The sequence below is a fragment of the Apus apus genome, chromosome 14 (assembly GCF_020740795.1).
Source record: "Apus apus isolate bApuApu2 chromosome 14, bApuApu2.pri.cur, whole genome shotgun sequence".
Taxonomy (NCBI): Eukaryota; Metazoa; Chordata; class Aves; order Apodiformes; family Apodidae; genus Apus; species Apus apus.
This window is the reverse complement of record NC_067295.1, coordinates 14,249,205-14,270,311: the sequence shown is the minus strand read 5'-3', so window position 1 is coordinate 14,270,311 and position 21,107 is coordinate 14,249,205. Positions and strand designations below refer to the sequence as shown.

The 21,107-nt window shown below is 42.7% G+C and overlaps 1 protein-coding gene across 4 annotated transcripts in view; it reads left to right on the top strand.

Moving 5' to 3' along the window:
* Positions 1–21,107, top strand: part of NPRL3 (NPR3 like, GATOR1 complex subunit) — a 44,409-nt gene that overhangs the window by 6,513 nt on the left and 16,789 nt on the right. For 3 of the 4 annotated variants that reach the window (XM_051632168.1, XM_051632166.1, XM_051632169.1), the window contains 8 exons: positions 2,971–3,100; positions 6,282–6,356; positions 9,191–9,344; positions 10,111–10,192; positions 16,698–16,835; positions 17,373–17,529; positions 19,255–19,361; positions 20,554–20,683. In XM_051632168.1, the coding sequence (XP_051488128.1) occupies positions 2,971–3,100; positions 6,282–6,356; positions 9,191–9,344; positions 10,111–10,192; positions 16,698–16,835; positions 17,373–17,529; positions 19,255–19,361; positions 20,554–20,683 (973 nt within the window). The remainder of the gene's footprint in view (positions 1–2,970; positions 3,101–6,281; positions 6,357–9,190; positions 9,345–10,110; positions 10,193–16,697; positions 16,836–17,372; positions 17,530–19,254; positions 19,362–20,553; positions 20,684–21,107) is intronic. The other variant, XM_051632167.1, reaches the window with a different exon arrangement.

Genomic DNA, 21,107 nt, shown 5'->3' with positions numbered 1-21,107 from the left:
CCCTTCCTTTTCCATGTGCTAAAGCAACTGTTGTCTCAGCTGGGTTTCCAGAGGAGATGCTGGTGGCAGCATCTGCACTAGTGTGGTTTGTGTCATGCTGCTGGACTGGCTGCTGTTGCTGCTGCACTGAGATTGTGGTAGGAGTGGGAGAATATTTGGGCTAAATCAAAGCTTTTGGGTTTTGTATTTTAATTTCCACCTGCTGTGTTCCTTAGAACAGGAGAGGTTTGCTTCCCATTGGAAATGACAATGCTCGAACTAATCTAAAAGAAGAAGGGACTGTTACTACCCAACTGCAAAACCTTATAACTTCTAACAAACTCTTGGGCTCTGATAGGTCAGTATTTTTAGATCATCTTAATACACCTCAGAGATCAGGAAATCAGTATGAAAATAACTGAAGTAGAAGTGTTATTTTCTAAGATAAGATCATGCATTTAGCACTGGACTTGGTAGAGTTGGGTTAATGGTTGGACTTGATCTTAAAGGTCTTTTCCAACTAGAACAATTCTGTGATTCTATGAACTGAAATAATGGGAATAATGCATCTACTGTCCCTCCATCTCCCAATCATCCTGAGGCCTAAGAAATGTGTAAATTATGTAGAGCATCAGGGGAAAAAAAAACCCAAACCAGCAAATCCAAGAAATCTAGGCTGTCAGACAAGGAGAATGGGGCTGGAGTCTAGGTCACTCTTGGGAGAGCCTGGGTGATACCTGGTGTCTGTAAATATTAGTTAGCACCCATGTGACCCACCACAGGGATATCTTTCCTGAGCGTGTCATCTGGCTGTTGCCAGTACTCTCCCAGAAAGAGAAGTCTCTGCTAGTGAGAAGATACTGAGGACTTTACAAAATCAACCTTTTAATCTCCTCCTCAGCACAGAGCCACACAGAAGGTGGGGCAGACAGGTCTGGCAGTGTCATGAGCTCTGCTGGGGAACTGCTGATCTGATATGTTCAGCACCACATTTATCTGTTAGAAGATCTGCTGGTGTAATTCTTTGTAAGAGTCAAACCTTAACAGTGGTGAAAGTCATCATAATGATGAGTTTCCCAGCTCCCAAGGTATCCTTTGCCAAAGCTGTGGGAAGGAAGAGTAACTAATTTCTCACCAAAAAGCAGGCATTTCCTAGTTTAGCCTCCTTCTCCCTCTGATCCCCAAAACATATGCTCCTTTTGGATTCATTGCTGTTACAGTAGTCCTGGCTCCATGAGGAGCCTATTAATGAACTCAGCTGAGCAGGGCAAAAAGAGGGGGAAAAACTCATTGCTGTCATGGTGACTTTTTCCTAATTTGAATGTGATTTCCAGGGACTGTCAGTGCAGGTCCAGTTTGGGGACACTTGTTGTGCAGCCCAGTGCAGTGTGGTGGCTGAGGAGCATGGGCTCAGTGGCCACAGCAGTCTCTAGCTAGTGTCCCCATCTCCCTGCTTGCCCCTAGCTGTGTTTGGAGCAGAGTAGCCAGGGATTTGGAAGTTTGTATGGAACTTCTCCTTCCATAAGCCAAACATAAGCAGCGTACTGTGATCAGGATGACCTGTTTCTATGAACACCAGGGGCTTTGACTGTAAATCCCTGCGTTGTCCTTCAGATTATGTAGGTCTAATAGAAGAAGTGCCCCCCTGGGTCATATGCAGATAGATAGAAAAGACCTGGCTGTGTGCGTTTGGATTAATTTCTGTAGTACTCCATAACTTGGAGTGCAGCAGGAATATGGTTCATTAATTCCTTCTCTGGGCATCGAGGTCTCACTTGTGGCCAAGAGATAAGGTGAGCGCAGCACACACCCATGCCTGCCCTTTTCTCTGAGTGATAGGGGGTTATCTGGGATACCTGCCTGCTGGAGGGGGATGGTCTGACAGGGACACATATCCCTGAATGTAAATAAAGAAAATGAAATAAGTATTTCATTCTTAAAAAACTGCTCTCATCAGAAACTAGTTTGAAATTCTTTTGCTTAAATGGGAGCCTCTGAGAAATCAGATGAGGAAAAAACCTGCTGATACCAAACCTTGCACTGCTCCCATTCTAGAACAAGTTCCCTCCAGCAGCTAACTGAAGTCTTCTTCCTGTGCATTTGAGCTCCACTGTCTCAAGGGACACCCTGAGGAAAATGAGTGTTTATAGAGACCAAACCAATGTTGCAAGGCTGCTGGAAGGAGCAGTTGCAGAATTCCTCCCTAGTCACACTAGATGTTTACCCATTTTTGCAGCAACAGCTGTATTTTACAGGGCAGATGCCTTGTAGATACTTAGCCTCCTGTCTTGCAGCTGCTTTCTTCCCACCACTGATCCAGAGCAATCCAGTGACACCACAGTTAGTGCTGGGAAAGGCCTGCCCTGTCACAAATTTGTTTCAATTTAGTTTATCAAATGAGAAAGGCCAGGTGAGGCCAGGCAGCTCTCAGGAGGGTGCTGATGGTCTGCTGGCCACAGGCTGAGATCTGCTCAGTAACTTCCAGTCTCACTGATGAGCTTTGGGAAAGGAAAGACAAGCACTGGATGTGTGTTTCTCCTGTTTGAATCAGCTCTTTCTTACCTTCCCCTCTGCCATACTGGGTGGCTAAAAGATCTCTGTTGTGCTTGAGTGACAGGCTGTGTCGATACGTAGTTGCTTAGTAAGTTCATTAACCTGCAGCTAAATCCAGGCAATGGCTAACTGGAGCTGTTTTTATATTCAAGCAAACTGCATCTAATCTTTCCAATGTATTTTGCTGAGCATGTGATTAAATGAGCATGACCCTGCAGTCTCTGTCGTGAATGCTTCCTGTTTTATAATTGTGATGATCTGAGAGATGTAATTAAGGGGTTCTTAATTCTCCATAATTGGTGGTACTCCAGGTACAGCAATTTAGACACAACTTGCAATACTTTAAAAACATACAAGTTGTATACATCTGTATTTGGAGGAATGTTTTGGGGGAATTATTTTTGAAAATGGTAATAACTTCTGTTTCTGTTCTTCAAGGTTTTCGGATGTCATCCTGGCAACAATTTTGGCTACCAAGTCTGATATGTGTGGCAAAAAGTTTGAACTGAAGATTGATAATGTTCGCTTTGTCGGCCATCCCACGTTGCTCCAGCATGCCCTTGGGCAGGTATGGTAGCAGGGCTGCTCTGGGGACTTGCTTTCTGTTCAAACTGCATGGCTTAGTTAGGAAACTCAGAATTCAGAATCTGCCTCTTGGCTTTTGACCCTGTTTTTACTTTTTGATGCTCAAAACTGTCTTTGACTTCCATCCAGATAAATACAGTGGGTGGCAAACTGAGGGAGCTGTGTCAGTGATTTACACAGAAACCCCCTTCTCTTTACTGTAGAAAAGCAGGGTGGGTAAAGAGAAGTAATGCTAAGCAGACTAGCTCAAAAAGCTGCTTCTCACTATGTTAGTTATTGCAAGTTAGCTTTTTAGCACCTCTAATTAGGATGGCAGTTAAAATAAAAATAACAGCCAAGCGTTCACAAATGCTGGAAACCATGTCAGCCTTGTTTGGCTTTTAACTGTTACTGGTGCTGATGATGATTCACAAGGATCAGTTGGAAAGAGGTCTAAAATTGTCTTGTGGACAAAGTCAGGCTGCTGTTTGCATAGAGACCTTGCTCCCTTGCCAGTGTTTTAGCTGCATGGAATGAAAGCAGTTGCCACCTAGGCTATGGAAAAGGTCCTCCTTAAATCTAGGCAAGTATTTACATGCTTCTATGTGCAAAAAATTCCCTGTCCCATTCCTTCTTCCTGGTAGACTGTAAGAATGAACTACGCTTTGGTAATTTCTGAATCCAACACAGATCTCTGCCACTGAACTGCTTTGGTCTCATTTTTAGTAAAATTTATTAAGTCGTCCATTTTTTCAAGGAAAAAAAATCTGCTTGCCAATTCTGTCAGCCTTTCTCTCTGTAATTAGAGGTACAAACAGATTGTTGGCATCTGCTGCTTGATATTTAGAGGACCAGACTGCTTTAATCCAAGTGAGGAGCTGGCTGGTGTTCTACTGTCAAAACTCAGTCATGAGTCTACAAGAAATGTAACAAAAGATCACTAAGACTCAGTCCTCCAATGTTTAAGCTGGTTTGGAAGAAAGAATTCAAGCATCCCCAAGCTGTGCCAGAACATCAGCAGCCCGAGGCAAGGCAAGCAGTGAACCAGGCCCAGGGTCTGTAAAGGGATCCTGGCCCAGATGCAGGTTGAAGGTCCATCCAGGAGACAGGGCTGGAGACAAGCAGACCTGCTGCCCTGGGCTGAGCTTAAACAGGGCTCCTGGGTTGTATGTGTGTGTGTGGGGACCCAAGTGGGGCTGGTGAGAGTCACTGAGAACTTCTGGTGCCCTCAGGGCCCTGACAGGGTAGCCTGTTCTCCCACAGTATCACATTCTTTTCTGTTGCTAATCTTGTCTGAAAGACACAACTTCTTAAATGTGGTGTAAATGAGGTTTAAAAACTTGTATTTGCTTTTTTTCACCACATATTATTATACATTCTCTCCCCTTTACAGTCAGTTTTATCCTAATTGCATGAAAGGCCTCTTCATTTTCAATTTGTCTAAATAAAATTGCATCTGGGTAAAAAAAAGTTATAAAAAGCTGTAAACACTTCTTTGTTACTCCTTGTAGGATCTTCTTTTTGGGTGTCGTATCACCCTAATAGGCATCCCAGAACTTTCTAGTATCCAGAACCTTCTAGATGTGGCAGCCATCTCTGGGGGTTTGTCTGAGTGTAAATCTGGGCCCCTTTTGCAGTTAGGAAGAAGCCAGGTGGAGCCCCTTTCCCATGGAGCAGTAGCTGAAGTAACCTGACAGTCTGGTTTGGGTTTCTTTGGAGTTCATGCTGCAGTCAGTTAATGCACAGACTTATGTGGGGAAGAAAAGAACAGTTTCCCACAACAGCTCAGCAAATTCTTACTCAGATGAGATTCAGGAGTTACAAGAGCACAAATATTTAATCCCGTGTGCCAGGCTGCCTTTTATGTAGCAATATTCTGAATTGTTCAAATTCCTTCAGCATTTTCTTTTCCAGCTTAGTCCTTTTCTTTTTTTCTGGACAAGAGGTGATATGAAATGTAGCCTGTGTCCCAATTGATGTAAATGGTGGTAGTGTCTTTGATCAGAAGATCAAGTAGTAGTGTCTACACTCAGAAATGCTCTTGAGTCTGACTTGAAGTTCAAAGGGTGTCCTGGAACTCCACGGGAATAAACACAGTAAATTGGCTTCACCACCCTCCTGTCACTGCCTTTTTGATAGAACTTCACTTACACTTTAGAAAAAACAAAGCTATGTATCACTTCTTTTAGTTTCTCTGATTTTTAAGACTATTGAATCAGTGAAAGTGCTCAGATTTTGGAGTTCACTGCCAAGCAGTTTGTTGCTGATGCTTGGGACCTGTCAGGAAGGGTGGATGCAGCTCTGCTGTTGCCAGCTTCTCTGTGTTTGCCCCATCTCGGCCACTGCCCTATGCACATATGTTGGGTAGAGACCAGATATGAGGTTAGCTGGGTGTTTGGCCTGGCAGGTTATAGCTCTTTTCACTTGAGATGGGATGGGTGTTCAGCAGGGAGCTTCTGGGGTGGCAGGAATATCCTCTGGATTTTGTGCTCCATCTTGTGGCTCCATCTTATGTGTTCCTCCCCAGCAGAAAGTCTGTACCTGCACTAGGGGTGAAGCTCTCTGCTGCAGAAAGAATGGAGAGGGCTGGAAAACATGTTTGAAATCCTGCATGTAGGGAAAATTGAGGCTTTTATTTTAGTACTGCAGAAGTGTGTAAGCTTGAATATGGGCACTTCTGATAGAAGCATCAGTTTGTAACACAATGCCATCCCAGTGGGCATTGCAGGAAAAGAAGAATGGATGTGGCCTGAGAAACCCATTGACTTGCCTTTAGCTAACAATAGATATAACAATTGTGCTAAGGAAAGTTTAAATCTAGGATCCATAAGGAGGCTAAAATGCAATAGTAAAGAGACCTGGTAAGACTGCTATCTAACTGATACTAATTTCCACGGTCTTGACCAAAATGCTTTGGTTTCAGTCTTCACAGCTTCTCAAAAAAGGCAGTGTTGTAGAGTAACTGTGACAATTGAGTAAGAAAGTAATCATAGTTCTGTTTTTACATAAGGTCAAATGTTGATGGTATAATTTGATTTGTCTGCTCTCTCCTGTCAGCAGACTGTTACTTGGCTGGGTTGGGCTTTTCTGGTTTTCTTTTTTCTTTTTTCCTCTTTCTTCTTTTCCCATTATTACTGGATCCAACTGACACAAGCCTATGGGATTTTGCAAAAAATATTTTTCAGGTATCCAAAACTGATCCCTCACCAAAGAGAGAGATGCCCACTATGATTCTCTTCAATGTGGTGTTTGCACTAAGGGTAAGAACTGTGTTGATTCTATCTGATGGTGGGATATGCTGCTGATGTATAGGAGAATGCAGTAGGCTCACATTCCAGTAATCTCTTGTGAAACATTCAGTGCCTGATTTCATTGGGATATACTCATTTGAAACAACAAACCTAAAAAATGTAGAATATGACACTGGCAAGTGGGAAAGCTTTCCAGCCCAGTGGAAAAAAAGTACAGTTGTTTTTTTCAGGATATTTTTGGTAGTTTTTTGTTTTAAGTATGCAGAGTGTAAAGGCATGCAAGAGACCACTTTGCAAAATAGAAATTAACCCAGTTGCAAGCCCTGTGTGTGCCTTGCCTTAATGGGCTGTGATTTCTCCAGACCCTGCAATTGAGGCTCATCCAGCTAAGCTGTGCAAGAAGGCAGCCTGGGTCTGAGGGGCTGGTGTGGCAGGGGCTGCTCTACACAGGACTCCTGCTCAGGACTGGGCCAGATCCATAGAGCTGCACTAGCCTGTTGCTGAGCCCTGGTGACTCTGTGCAGCTCAGACCTCTGGTTCTGCTCCAGACCAGAGGCCACTGGGGCCAGCCTGAAGAGTCAGGTCCCCACCATGGCCTTTGTCAACCCAAGCTTGCCCAGTGTCGTCCCGAAACCTGCTCTGGCTCAGAACAGCACTGCTTTGAGCCCTTACTCATGCTGTATGACACAGACACTCGTGCCTCTGCTCAGTGCCTCTAGGCTTTTTTTTATAATTAAATAAACAGTGTTTGAAAGCTGCCTCCTCTTAGCAATGAGATCATTGTAAAGGAAGACAGCTAGGGAGCAGCAGCTGTAGCATTCCAAATGAGAAGAAGGTAGATGTGAATATTGAGTAGGTTTTGATGTTCAGCAAGAACCTGGAGCAAATAATGTAATTTTTGCTTGGATTTTTTTTCAGGCCTATTCTATTGACTAGATCTTGATACCTCTATTAAGGGATCCTGCCTTGGCTAATTTGGTGGTATAAAACCCTAGAAATTCTTTTGTATTTTAGTATTTGATTTCTGAGCTCTAGATTTCTTTTCCTTTGCATCTGTGGAGCCATCATGCTATTTTTGTGGTGTGTACACATGTGAAGAAACATTTTGAAAGTAAGAGAGGGAGTTGGAACAGCTGTCTTTAGAAGTGGTTGATTTTTTTCCCAGCTGGATATAATATAATTATTTAAAAGCCTCCAGCTCCCTGCCTGTGAAATGATGTTTATTTTTTTTCCTTTCAGCACTAGTACTTTTCTTACCCCTGGCTTTCCAGTGGTGTCTAAAGTGGACATGGCCACAGTCTGGATGGCTTCTCCTCAGTTGGAGAGCAAGGTTTCACAAAAGACAATTACTCCAGCAAGCAACACATCATTCCCTGATTTCTGCTGGGGATCTGGTGTTGTGCTTTGGGACATTCTGAGGTCAGGAATTGCCAGATCTGCAATACTGGAGCTGATTTTAGATTTCACACATTGAGAGACATTAGCTTTGAGAGTTCTGATGCTTTGGTGCATTGATAAAGCACCATGTGTGTAGATGCACATGGAGGCACAAACATTCATGCACATTGAGTCATGTGGAGGCAGAAGTGTTGAAACCAATGCTTCTTCATTCACAGCATTGAAAGAGATTGGCGAAATGCAACTGAAGACTACACATTTTCCTAGAATCTAATTCCTACTGGTTCTCCTAGGAAAATGTGCTTCTTTTGCATTTTGGCACCGTGGTGACACTGATGTAATTGTGTCTGTGATGCAGCACTAAATCATTTTTGCCAAATGAGACACTTAGTTCATAGAGAGCTGACAGGTTTCTGGAAAGTGCTGCACAAGAAGCAAGTGGAAATTTTTTCCTAGCAGGGTGTAGTGCAGTGCAGAGGGTGGGTGGAGGCACCGAGATAAAGATGAGGGTCCATCTGCAGTGGGCAGACAGAGCAGGCAAAGTCCCAAATGCTATCAGCACTGATCCTGCTGTGTTTAAGCTTCAGGGTTACCAATGTGCCGTGACTCAGCAAGAGCAGGGAAACCCAAAAGTGATGACTCATGGCTTGCTAGTTTACATGCCAAATTATCACTTGCTAGAACTGTACATTCCTTTAAAAGTCTTAACAAACATGAAGCAGCTGCTTAGTCACAGGAGCCACTGACTGCCCCCCCTTGTCAGCTGGACCTACATGATAGATTTTTCCAGCACTTTCATTCTGGGACTTGCACCAATACAGTGTTAGCAATAAGCCTTATTTGTGAGATGTTTGGAAATGTAAATCCCAGTTCATTCTGGTTTTGGATCAGTTTTTTGATCATTAGCTGGTGATTCTTACCTGCTTACTGTCTAGTCAGTATATAAAGCAAACATCAGTATAGCACCAGGGAGTGAATGAGCTGTGTCAAAGGCACCACAGTCTTGGTGCTGATATTATTCACTGATATAATTTACTGATATCAATGAATTTAACCTGAACATCCTGATTTTCTGCCTTTTCAAACAGCTTGACGCTGTCTTTTCTCACTGTGTGAAATGGAGTTCTTTGGTCTCTCTGCTAGCAGAAGGCCCACTAACAACTGGACAGAATAAAGCAGAGCAGAGTATCCCACTGCAGGTGCTGTGTTGATTTGATGCACCCAGGCAAGCTCAGAAATCCCCCAGTCTTCTCTCTAACTCGGGACATCTCTGAGCTTCTGTTTTGTTGCTGCTAGAGAAAATTCCTTGCTTTTCCATGTCACAAAGAGGCTGATTTTGGTTATCTACTGAAGATACTTATTTAGACTCCTTGTCCCATCCCTGCAGTTCCATATATGTGAGTGTGGCTGAGTAGCCAAGCTGTTTCCCTCCTGTGTTCCTGCAGGCCAATGCAGACCCCTCGGTGATCAACTGCCTGCACAACCTCTCCCGCAGAATCGCCATCGTCCTGCAGCACGAGGAGCGTCGCTGCCAGTACCTGACCAGGGAGGCCAAGCTGATCCTGGCTATTCAGGATGAAGTCTCTGCCATGTCAGAAAGTGAGTGCTGAGCTTGGTTTTGAGCAGGAATATGTTTGTCCAGGAGTACTTTTTCAGGAGTGTGCCAATTGTGCCCTCTTACTGTGATTGGGATCAGTATGAACAAGTTGTGGTGCTCTCTTAGCATTCTGACAGCTTCTGACTGCATTTTCCCTCATGCAAGATCACTATCCCTATGCAGAGATGTCAACTTTAGAAGTGAAGTAGCATATTTACTTTCCTTGCTAGCTATAGACTGGGCATTGAACCATCACAATTAGATCTGCCTGTCAGGCCGAGATGGAAGAACTCGCGTAGGTTGCTTCACCCAAGCTAGAGCAGGTTTCCCATGCTTTAATGCTGTGTGCTGAGTCACCAGACTTCTCGTGTAGAAATTTTACTCTGACATGTTGTTACCATGGCTAGCAAACAGTTACAAAGCAGTTTTATTGACTGTACTTCAAAGCAATTTACTATAATATGCAGTAGTTGAGGTGAACTCTGTCTGGCAGAGATGCATCATCTTGCTTCAAGCATTAAAAATTAAAACTAGCATGTATGCAAACAAAAACACTTAAAATTGTCACTTGTCAAATTCAAAGTTACATGTGTTGGCTATTCACTATTATTATTTTAACATGTAACTTGAGTTATTGTACAAGCTTTGAAAGATTAAAAGTATAGAAATTCTGTCCCAAAGATACTGGTTCATACTTAGTGGGGGAAGATAAAACTATCTTTGCTTTTAAATCAGTTGTTTGCTTTCTTGTTTTGAAATCTTCCCTAGCCACAGAAGGTCCTCAGTCACCTTTTCATCACATCCTGCCCAAGTGCAAACTGGCCAGAGATCTCAAAGAGACATATGACAGGTAGGTGGGATTTCCTTCCTCATGGTGTACTGCTTCTCACTGAAACCTCCTGGCCTTGTTCCTTAGGATACTATCCACTTCTTCATGCTGTGAACTCATTGAGATTCGGGTTTTAGACCAGGTAGAACAATGAGAAGGCCACTGTCAGGTGAAATGTTTGCAGAATTTGCTATCCTAATAATTGGTCTCCCTTTGGAAATGTTAGTTCTTGGAAGTTAGTGATATCTGTCATAGCTTTAAGAACTATTCTTTTCTGCCTCACCACAGAGAAATATAAAGACAAGTAAATTGTAGAACTGAAAAGTGTCAAAATGTGGATGTCATGTTGCCACAGAAGGGCTCTAAACCTGCAGCTAAGAGAAAAGTGCTGCACCCAGCACTGATGGCAGGGCAGATACTGCCCTGGCTTCATTTGCTTACTCTGGGCATGTGTGGACAGTGGGTTTGTGTGTAATATGCTGTTTCTTGACTGGATTAAAAGTTCTGGCAAGGATTTCAAAGGAGTGTGGAGTCAGTGTTGGATTTCAGCAGGAGCCAGCACCAACCTCCTCCCTCTGGCATCCCTCTGCTCTGACTGCCTGTCAGTGGAGCAGACACCTCCATCCAGGGTGTGCACGAGGTGAAAGGCCTTGACAAATGAGTACAGAACGTTGTGGTAGGGAGGAAGATGATATGCCCCTTATTGTGTTTGTCAAGACTTGGGAGAATTACTCTGGAGTTTCTAGATTGACTGTAGAGCATATTGTATGTCATTAGACAAACCCTTCAGCCTCCTTAGTTTGTGGTTTCCCTGGTGAAAAGGGAATAATTAAAACACCCTGTAAGGTGAGGCTCTGAGAGCAAAGCACATTAGAAAACTTCTAATAAGCTGTTCTCTATTATGTAGAAGAGCTGTGAATTTCACTTTGTTTGGGAATAATGTTGTGTACTTTTCAAAACAACTTGCCCAAAACCTGCACTAAGTTTAAAATAAGACTCTTTTTATGTAGCCTCTAAGACTAATATTAAACTTCACCTACTACTTACTTTTTTCTGTTCCTCTAGGGCTACGTGTTTGTGACTGGGCAAACCCTGATCTTATTTCCAGCCATTTTAGTGACACAGTGACATCTTGTGGCATTTAGCTGTGACTGGAGGAACACACAGCCTGAGCTCATGAAGTGAGCTAATAAACCCCTTCTATGTTACAAGAAGGAATAGACTGACCATGGAGAAACACACATAGGTGCTGCCTCCCAGATGTAAAATAGCACAGAATCTCCCTCATTTAGGCAGTGTGAGTCAGGGAGGAGTGGTGCAAGTTACATTTTGCCACTTTTGCATGACGTTGTCATAAGCAAATACAAGCAAGAAGGTGTTGGTCAAATAAGCATTTGATTGGAAAGCTCTACTGGTAGAGCAGTTAACAGTGTTGTTGGTTGGCTGGGTAATATGGTGGTGGTCTGCAGTATTGTTTTCATATGAGAGAATAGGAAATATGCTTATTACACCTACAGTCAGATTAGGTGAGAGGGGCTGCAGTAGCTTGCCAGGCAGGCACAGAATTAATTTTATTTAATTTGTTTTGCTCAAGTAGAAGAAATATTCTAGAAATAGGATTTTTATTCTGCAACTCCAAGGCAAAGAATTCCTGGGTGGCAACAGCTCTGGAGTGAAATCTTTGTGGTCTTTTTATGAAATGGGGGTTAACCACAAGTGACATGGGGCTGCAGAAAAAAATTTATAGATAAAAATGCGTAAGAAAACTCTTGTCTGTAAGATGGGAACCAGTCCAGCTCAGGATTGTACATCTCTTGCTGTATTGAATACTGTTTCCAGTTCTGGGCACAATGTTTCAAGAAGAATTTGGGCCACTGGAGTGTGTGAAGGAGTGAGAATGACCCAAGAGGGAAGATGGAAAGATGTAGTTTGTTTCTTTTAGAGGAGAAAGACTGCTGGGAACAGTGAATCTTCAAATGCATGCAGTGACAATGTGCTGGTTTAAATGCACTGGGATTTTGGGCATAGCCTTTGGCACAGGGGAACAGCAGAGAGTAAGAGTAAGGCAGAGAGCATTTTGCATTGTGGATGGGAACTAAGCTCAAGCCAGCACTTACAGCGTCTGCTGATTTCTGCAATTCTAGTCCAAGACCTTGAAATACCATGGTTGTTCCAGAGGTGCTGTCTGGCCCTTCTTTTCCTGTAGATGGTGCTGAGGTATTTCAGGCAAGACCCTACATGTCCCTTAACAAGCTGGCTTGTGCAAAACCACAAGTGTATGAATCTTTTTTTAGTTCAAAATGCCCCTTGTGTTTTGAATGAAATGCCTGTATTTGATAAGGCAGGAATCAATACGACTGTGATGCTATTGCTGCCATAGTAGTGTTTGGTATTAAATTGACAGTTTAGAGGTTAGCAACATCTAGATTCTGGGACCTTTCCTTGACTAATGGAGAAATCTAGAATGTTTCTTTTTGATTAGTTCAGAAATCAGATCTGAGAGTTTTCATTCTTGTTCTCAAGCTTCAGCTTTAGTGTGGGATGAAAAGCAACGGCTTTATGACCAAGAAAGCACCTCCAGTGCTGACAAATGTACAAAAAGGTTCAATTAAAGGAATTAAAAGAGCTTTCACCATGTTTTATTTGCAACTGCGGATATGATGTTAGCTTGATACTAGCTAACTAGTTGTCTGTTACAGCCAACTTCTCTTAGCTTTATATTGGATTAAACATGAAAGTATGGGGAGTTTTTTGGGGAGGATTGGGTTGTTTGTTTCCTCTGTTTAAAACACAAAGAGCCTTTACACATTTTTAGCCTAGTGGGACTTGAACTACTGGTAGATCTAGCCTATCTCAGCAGCTCTAGAAGAAGTGGAATAATTAATTGAGTTTTAATGAATGATTTGATGTGATTTGTGTGGCTCTACTGGAAAATATAAACTAACTACTGTTACTTGATCATAGTATGGTCTATGTGTCTGTTACAAGGAAATGTGAAGTAATTTCTAAGCTCTCAGTAGTCACAACCTCTAGCAAAAAAAAGCTCCAAAGCTCCACCAAATGAGAAAACAGACTATTAATTTCTGATATAAATAAGATAGACATAAAATTAGGTGTGCATATGTAAAAAATTCATAACTCTTCTGTTTTGCCAATAGTTATGAAAATGCAGGCTGCGGTTCTGTGGGATACTGGCCAGCTTTTGGGTTCCCATTCTGGGGCAGTGGCTGTTCAAGGCAGAGCAGACTAGAGCAAAAGAGCAGTGATATTCCCAAAAACATTCCCCAGCTTCCTGCAGCTCTGGAGGTGGTTTCTGTATATTCAGCAGCCTTCAGCTGATCTCACTTCCCGGAATTAGTCCACAATCCTGTGAGCCAGAGTAAATATTGAACAACCACAGCATCCTCTGATAAGGAGGTCCATGGCTTGACTAGTTTCTGTGTTTCTTTCTATTTCTTTTGAACTTTACTTCTTCTGGTATCATGAGGTGTCTCATAGGTCTTATGAGAGAGAGAGACATAAAACAGCTTTTTCCTATTTACTTCTCCCTGTCTCAGTTTTAGACTATGATATCCCTTCTCAGTATCCTAATCCCTCACCATGCTTCCCTCAGGATGTCTCACCATGTATTATCTAACAAGAGATTAAAAAAAAAGTGTCAAAGCTAACTTTTCATGGGATAAAATGGAATGCCTTTCAGGGTTTAACAGCCAGCTAGAATATGGGGGATGAGGCTATTTTTGCCCAGTTACCTTAAAGTCTGTGGGAAAAAGGAAAAGTTGCAGCAAGGTCTCTGGATACCAGTTAACTGATAAAACAGCAGATGAAATTCCGTGTAGACAGATGTAAACTAATGTATGTAATCCTTAATAGAGTACATGGCTGCTCTGAAAAGAGCTTTTGGAATGACAGCAGTTCAGAAAAAATGTCAACTTGGTGAAAAGGCTCAGGATGCAGCAGCACTGCAAAAAATCCCCATAACATGTGAAGAGTAGTTAGGAAAAGTGCTGCACTTTCTGTGACTTGACTGTATTTCATGTTGCATGGATCTTTGTGTCTACATTGGTGGAATTATTTAACTCTGTTGGCTGGCTAAGGGCAGTCACATATCTTGCTGTTGGAGAATGTAGCTTATTCCTTGGCAAATTATTAGAGACTTAAATTGTTTTCTATGCAAGGAGGGGCAGATGAAGGAGAAATCCTATACATAAACTATAATGAAGGCTTAATACTGTATGGTTGAATGCAAATGTAGAAGAATTAAATGAAGATCCAGATTAGAACTGTAAACGTGGCTTTCTTGTTGTCTTTAATTCTAGGCTGTTGTTGTATAGTGCACTGTAGACAAAATTATGCTGTGGAGAGTGTAATTATGTAATTAAAGCTTCTGCCTTGGTGCACTTGGACCAAAGAATTAAAGCAACCAAATGGGGTTTTTTTGTATTTTGTTTTTTTTCTGTTTCTTGAATGTTAAACTAAGCAGGGATAATATCCCTGCAAGAACTTAATGTTTTAATTTATCTCTGCTGCTTTTTGGTAAACTGTTTGAACCACCCAGTAGCTTTCAGGGAGTCTCCTGACTTGTTTGTCTCATTCACTTATTGTCTGGTTTTCTCTTGTGAGTATCTGGCCCAGTAGATGGTGTTGGTAACTGCTGCTTCAGAGTACCCTTTACCCTGAGGTATTTTGGAAGAATCTAGCTTTATCTGTCAGTTGGTGTATGGCTGGTGGGATAAACAGTGTTCCTGGAGCTGCAGCTTTTAATGCAAGAAAAATGGAGGTTTGCTGGGCTTTGCATGTTCCTGCAGGGTTTGGAGCCTCTGATGGGGTGTGAGGCTGTAGCATCAGAGCATATTCATCCTTTCAGTAAATATTCCATTTGCAAACTTGGAAAATACGTATATTTTTGGAGGTCAGTGCAATATTTGAGAACAAAACCTTGGCTTCTGCTTCTGAAAAGCATTTTCTGCAGTGAAATTTTCCCTAATGAGTCTGATCATGAAGGAGACAGGTTGGGATGGTGTTTGCTCTCTCACCACTCTGTTGTGGTTTGGTGAATAGTCCCACCAGCAGCCAAAGCTGCCCAATGTTTCTGTTGTAAAGCTGAATTTTCAAGTCTGTTTAAACCCTGTGTACAACCAGATGAACTTGAAAAAGAGCATGTTAGTTTGTGGCCTACAACTGAATGCGAGGTATAAGTGTTTAAGTCACCACATAAAGAGTTTCCAAGACATGTATTTGCTCCCAGCCTGTTCCTGGCATGTTTTTAAATGTTTTGTGCAGAGGGGAAGTTCAAGGGTGTTACCAACACAACAGTCACATTGCAAGTCTCAACACACTTGAATTTAAAATTCAGACTAGAATTTTCAGAGTGCAAACTTTGAAATTTCATTTTAGTAAGGAAAAAAAAAGAAAAAGAAGGATCTTTTGGAACAAAGTTTTAAATCAAAGGATGTACTGAATAATTCAGCTCTCCAGTGCTGACAAGATTAGCTGTTGCTCAGGACTGATTTGCAGGTTTGTGTTCCTAGCTTGGGATACATGGACAGGTGACTGGGCCTGGCCTCTTCCTGTTCAGTCCTGCTGCCTCTGACAAAGCTGTGCTCAGGCTGGTGTTTCCTGCCTGCAGGAAGGTTTGAAGGCAGCATGGTAAAGGTTTGTGAGGTGGTGCTAGCTTAACTCCGTATGGTATGTTACCCTTGTGGTATCTTTACCCAGTTTTAAGAAGCTGTAGTTACCTACCGAAGTATATTTCATCTGTTGTCTAGATTTATGGACGTCTGTAAAACTACCTGAATTTTGTTTGTTGCTCTGCTTTTCCAACTTTCTGGGTTTTTTTCAGCAAAAGAGCCTTATAGTTGCTTTCAGGCTGAACAGACTTTGTTGTTCCTGAGATGTCCATCATTTCCACTCCAGTCCTGTTGTCTGAAGTGAGCTTAAAGGCTTAGCTCAGTCCCTGCGGTTTCCTAGAATGAAGAAACCATTTAACAAGCACGTTTGTGATTTCATGTGACAAGCAGGAGCACGTTAGTAGGAAACAAACAACCTAAGCAGAACCAAAGGAGTCTGTTATTGTGGAAACTTGCTGCTTGTAACACCCCTTGCCCAATACAGACATCTGCTTTTCTTTTTCCTTGGAGAGGAAGATGGAAATTAGAGTTGAAAATGTTGTGCCAAATTAATCTCTGCCCTTTGCAGCTCTGGTCTAGGGAATTTTCCGGTGCCTTGCAGTAGATCTTCAAGAAACTATTAACTTGAGATGTTGCCACAATGTTAAGAGCAGAGGGAGCAGAAAATCAGTAGAATGAAGTATTTCAACCCCACTGCATGCCTCATAGGGGACAATGCTCTGTAAGTGCAAGTTAGGGAAGCCCTTGCAGCTGGGAATCAGCTGGTCCAGTCTGGGGACAGACTGGTTACATTCAGCCTTTGTGTCCTGATGTGATTCCTATGGTGAATCTGAACCACTGTTTGCTTTAGTTATACATGGTAAATGCTGTATGTATTTATTTTCTTCCTATTTTAGTCTCTGCACAACAGGGGTGGTCCGTTTACATATTAACAACTGGCTGGAAGTGAGTTTCTGCCTGCCTCATAAAATCCATTACGTTGCCACAAACTTCATACCCCCTGAAGCAATTGAGAGAAGCCTGAAATCTATCAGGTAAGAGCAAGCTCTGTGCTTCAGAGTGTGACACTGAGCTGTGGTGAGTGCATTGGCTGAGACAGGACTCCCTGAAGCTGAAGCAGTGGTACCATGATGCTGGGCTCAGGCTCTGTCATATCTTTTTTTCTGAACTCCGTATTTACAACTTTTTATCAGCAAAAGTGACTGACTCTGGCTTTCTTCCCTTCTCTGCTCCATTCTGTGTTTCAGTAATGCAGATGAGCAGTTTTCAGACTAGTTCTCCAGGCTTAATTGCATGCCAGCACAGTGCAGTCTCTTTTCTAGTCACTGGGACATCCAGTTACCATCAGCTCTCTCTTCCCTTTTTGTAGGGAGCATCTTAACCTTGTGACATAAACCCAAGGGTATTCTGAACCCACTTACATCGAATGGATGATACTTGGGAATGAAAGGGTACAAAAACGGTTCTGTTTTTGTACCAATAGATTGACCCCAGGTGTCATGGTCTGGGAACAACTAAGCCTTCAGGAAACACTGCAGTTTACTGTGCAAATGTATTATATTTTTCTGCAGGCCTTACCATGCCTTATTACTTTTAAATGATGAGAAGTCGTTGCTTAATGAGCTCCCGTTGGACTGCTCTCCTGCCCTGGTGAGAGTAATTAAAACTACCTCTGCTGTGAAGAATTTGCAGCAGCTGGCTCAAGATGCTGACTTGGCATTGCTGCAGGTACGGGGAGCTGTCAGCAGCAGTTCAAATTCTTTTAAATCATGAAGTCTTTTCTTTCTGGGTGCCAAGGGGTTTCTGTGGTGCAGGACCATGTCGCTTCTCTGGGTGTGCACAGAGTGCACAGTGCAAGCGTGAGTTGTAGAGGGTGGGGAAAGGTCAGAGAAATGAAGGGTGGCAGTGCTGGGCAGTCCTGCAGCCAGAGCCCCACCACTGATGGCTGTGGGGCAGCAGGGGTGCCTGCGGGTCTACAGACACACCACTGCTCAGAGGGGGTCCATTAAGGTAGGGTGCTCAGGAGCGTGTCTGTTGAAATTCTGAATTCCTCCAGGGGTACCTCCCACCACCTCTCTGAGCCCTCTCAGAAGAGCAGTTCTGTCTTCCCTGTGCCTGCCTGTTAAGTAGGGCACAGTCCTGTGCCCTGTAGGGCACATAGTCCTGACTTGCACCACAGTGGTCTGTCTTGGTTCTGCCACATTGATATCTGTATGCAAACAGAGGCACCCAAAATACAAGTGAAAGCTTAGGGCTACCATGGCCAAAGATGTTGTTTCCCCTGGGTCTTTTCTGCTGAAGAGCTCTGAAAGCCTGTGCAGACCTATTGACTGCCCTTACTGCACTGGTCTTGGACTTTGCAGAGGTCCAGGAAGAAGCTCTAGTTTAGGCATGGGCAAAAGTTTTTGAGCTGGTCTTTCCAAGCCAGCAGCTCATTCCAAATGCCTTCTCAGTGCTGGCAACCAGATTCCAAATCTGAATTGCTCAAGGTGATGTGACACGCCCTTGAAAAGGGACATTTGTGCCAGTGAAGGGAAGGAGATTCCAGCAATCATGTGAGACACAAGACTATGGTCGTTGTGGCCCTTTGTTTGTCAGGCCTGATGGCTATATTAGATGATTCAGGTGAAGCACTCCAGGCTTCTCAGGGTCAATTCCAACCCAGGGTGCAATCTATGGTCTGTGTAACAGGGGAGTAGAACATGGCTTGTCATCTTGGATGCTCCTGATGGTAGGTCCACACCTTCTTATTCCAAAAGTCCTGTTTGGTAATAAAATTTCCAGGTCTGCTTACAGCAGTCTGTGGTGTGACTTGGCATTATGTAGCTATGGGATTAACTCTGGAAATTCCCTCCTGCTTCTCTAGTTTTGTTCTCCACAAAAAAGCAAAGTTAAATGCACCTAATGGTGCAGGCTGGATTTTATGTCTCATAGATGCTACTTATGTGGCTCTTCCAGAGCCATTAACAACCACTGACTTGTTTAAGACATTAAAATAATTCGTGTAACTCATTACTAAAATATCTCAGTGTAGTAAAAAAGCAGTGCTGATTTCCTTTATGTTTGTATCATAGAAGAGGCTGATTCTTTTGGGGTTTTTTTCATGTGTAACACTTAATGCATTTTGTGCATAAACAAAAATAGTTTTTTGGGGCATGAAAGGTAACTGAACTAAAGTCAATATAGTTTGAAGAAATCCCTTTAAGGCAAGAAATACTAAGTTGCTTAGAAATGTGAAGTGAATGCCTGGAAATTCATAACCTTGTCAAATGTTTTTTGATATGCCATATGTTATATTAAGCAAGGAATTTATTCAGAAGGCAGGCTGAAAGGATGGAACATTTTTCTTTCCTTTCAGCTCAAACAAGACTTTTCTGTCATTGTGTAGAACTCTTGCTGAGAGTTTAAATTTTACTGTTGCTCCCCTAATTTTTCCTTGTTTTCTCAATGCAGGTTTTCCAGCTTGCTGCACACCTTGTTTACTGGGGAAAAGCAATTATTATTTATCCTCTGTGTGAAAACAATGTCTACATGCTCTCTCCAAATGCCAGCGTCTGTCTGTAAGTAGAAGGAAAATGAGTGGCTGTAGCAACAAAGTGGTGAGAAGTCCAGACAGGCTTTCCTTCCCTGTCTCACTGGACACAAACCATTCCATGTTTCTGAATCAGGAAAGGCACGTAAGAATTTGTGTGTGGTAGGATCATGGCAGATCAATAAGCTTCTGCAGCCATGTAGGCTTAGGAAGCAATATTTACCCTGTGAAGCTACTTGTAGTATTTTTAGGATGCTTGCTGACTGAATGGCCCTGTCAGAAAGGCTGTATGAACCTGAAGCAGTATGGAAACAAAAATACTTTATGATGAAGTGAAATAACTGAGTGTTTCATAGAACTTGCTGTGTATCTAGCATGCAGCATCACCTGAGATCAATAAGAAATAGCAAATCAGGGTAGTGCTGCTGTCACTGTTGTATTGTTTCATATTGATGGCATTTTATACTGACACACCTTGCAGGCAGAAGGTGATGTGGCCACTTTGAGAGCAGGCAGCAGCAGTACAAGAGAGATGTGGAGGCACTGCTGGGTGTTTTTGTTCTGCTGAAGATTGGCAACCCTTTGGGTTTTGAGATGTTTTTAGAATCTCTGTTGGAACTCGGTATAGAAAAATAGTTTTAAGTCAAAACTTCTGTGATGGAAGTATAAAAATAGGGCTGGAAGGGACCTTGAGGTCATTCACAAACAACTGTGACTGCATCATATATGGCAGTGCTGTTCTTGACGACGTTGGTAGATGGAAATCCCAAGACAGACAGTTTTCTTAATATTTAAATTGACTCTCCAGCATCAGCAGGGAGAGCAGTCACATCTGCAGCTGCTGGACTTGAAGGTCTTTTCCAAACAACACGCTTCTGTGATTCTATATTCAAAGACTGTGTGTATCCTGCCCATCCCCATCTTCTCTTGACTGCCCAATCCCTGTTCCTGTGATCAGGGACTGCACAGGTCTAGACTTCTTATAATTTTTATTTTTCTGCTCTGGATTCCCTCCACACCTTGAATACTGTTCTGGGGCTGAATGTAACACCAAGATGAAAGTGCACATGCTTGCTTTTGCAGGATGCAACATGCCATAAACTATCCTTACACAGACAGTGTTTCATTTGGAAACTGGCACTTCTGTAATGCCTAAATGGATAAGTGTTACACTGACCAGCAATATAAAACTGATTTCTGCCTCTCCCTCTTTTCTGTAGTTACTCTCCACTAGCAGATGCATTTTCCTGCCAGTTCCGGGGCCACAACCTGCCCTCCATGCTCTCCAAGTTCTCCCTCCCTGTGTCACTCTCAGAGTTCAAGAATCCACTCGCGCCGCCTGTGCAGGAGGTGAGATGGGCACTGCACAAGAGCTCCTCGTTCTCCTGCTGATGAGAACAAGGAATGGTGTTGCTTCTGCAGCACCTCGTCAAGAACCTTATTGCAGGTTCAGAAGTTGCCAATTACTGTGTTTCCAACTATGTGATTTGTTGTTTGGTATTCACGTGCCAAAAACCTGGAGGGATGTTCAAGGTGAAGCTGGGTGGATGCTCTGTGGTAGCAAAGCTCAATTCTAAGAGAAAAATTAGAAAGTGTCTTTTCCTTGAGTGTCACAGGAGGCAAAACTGAAACTCCATTTGGTCTGTTGAAAACTATAATAAATTAGTAGGGCTGAGAGCAAGTTTGTGGATTCCTCACAACCATGTTAAATTTTATTATATTCCATCTGCTTTAAGTTCACAATCTGCTTTTAAAAGCAAACTGTCTATTCACT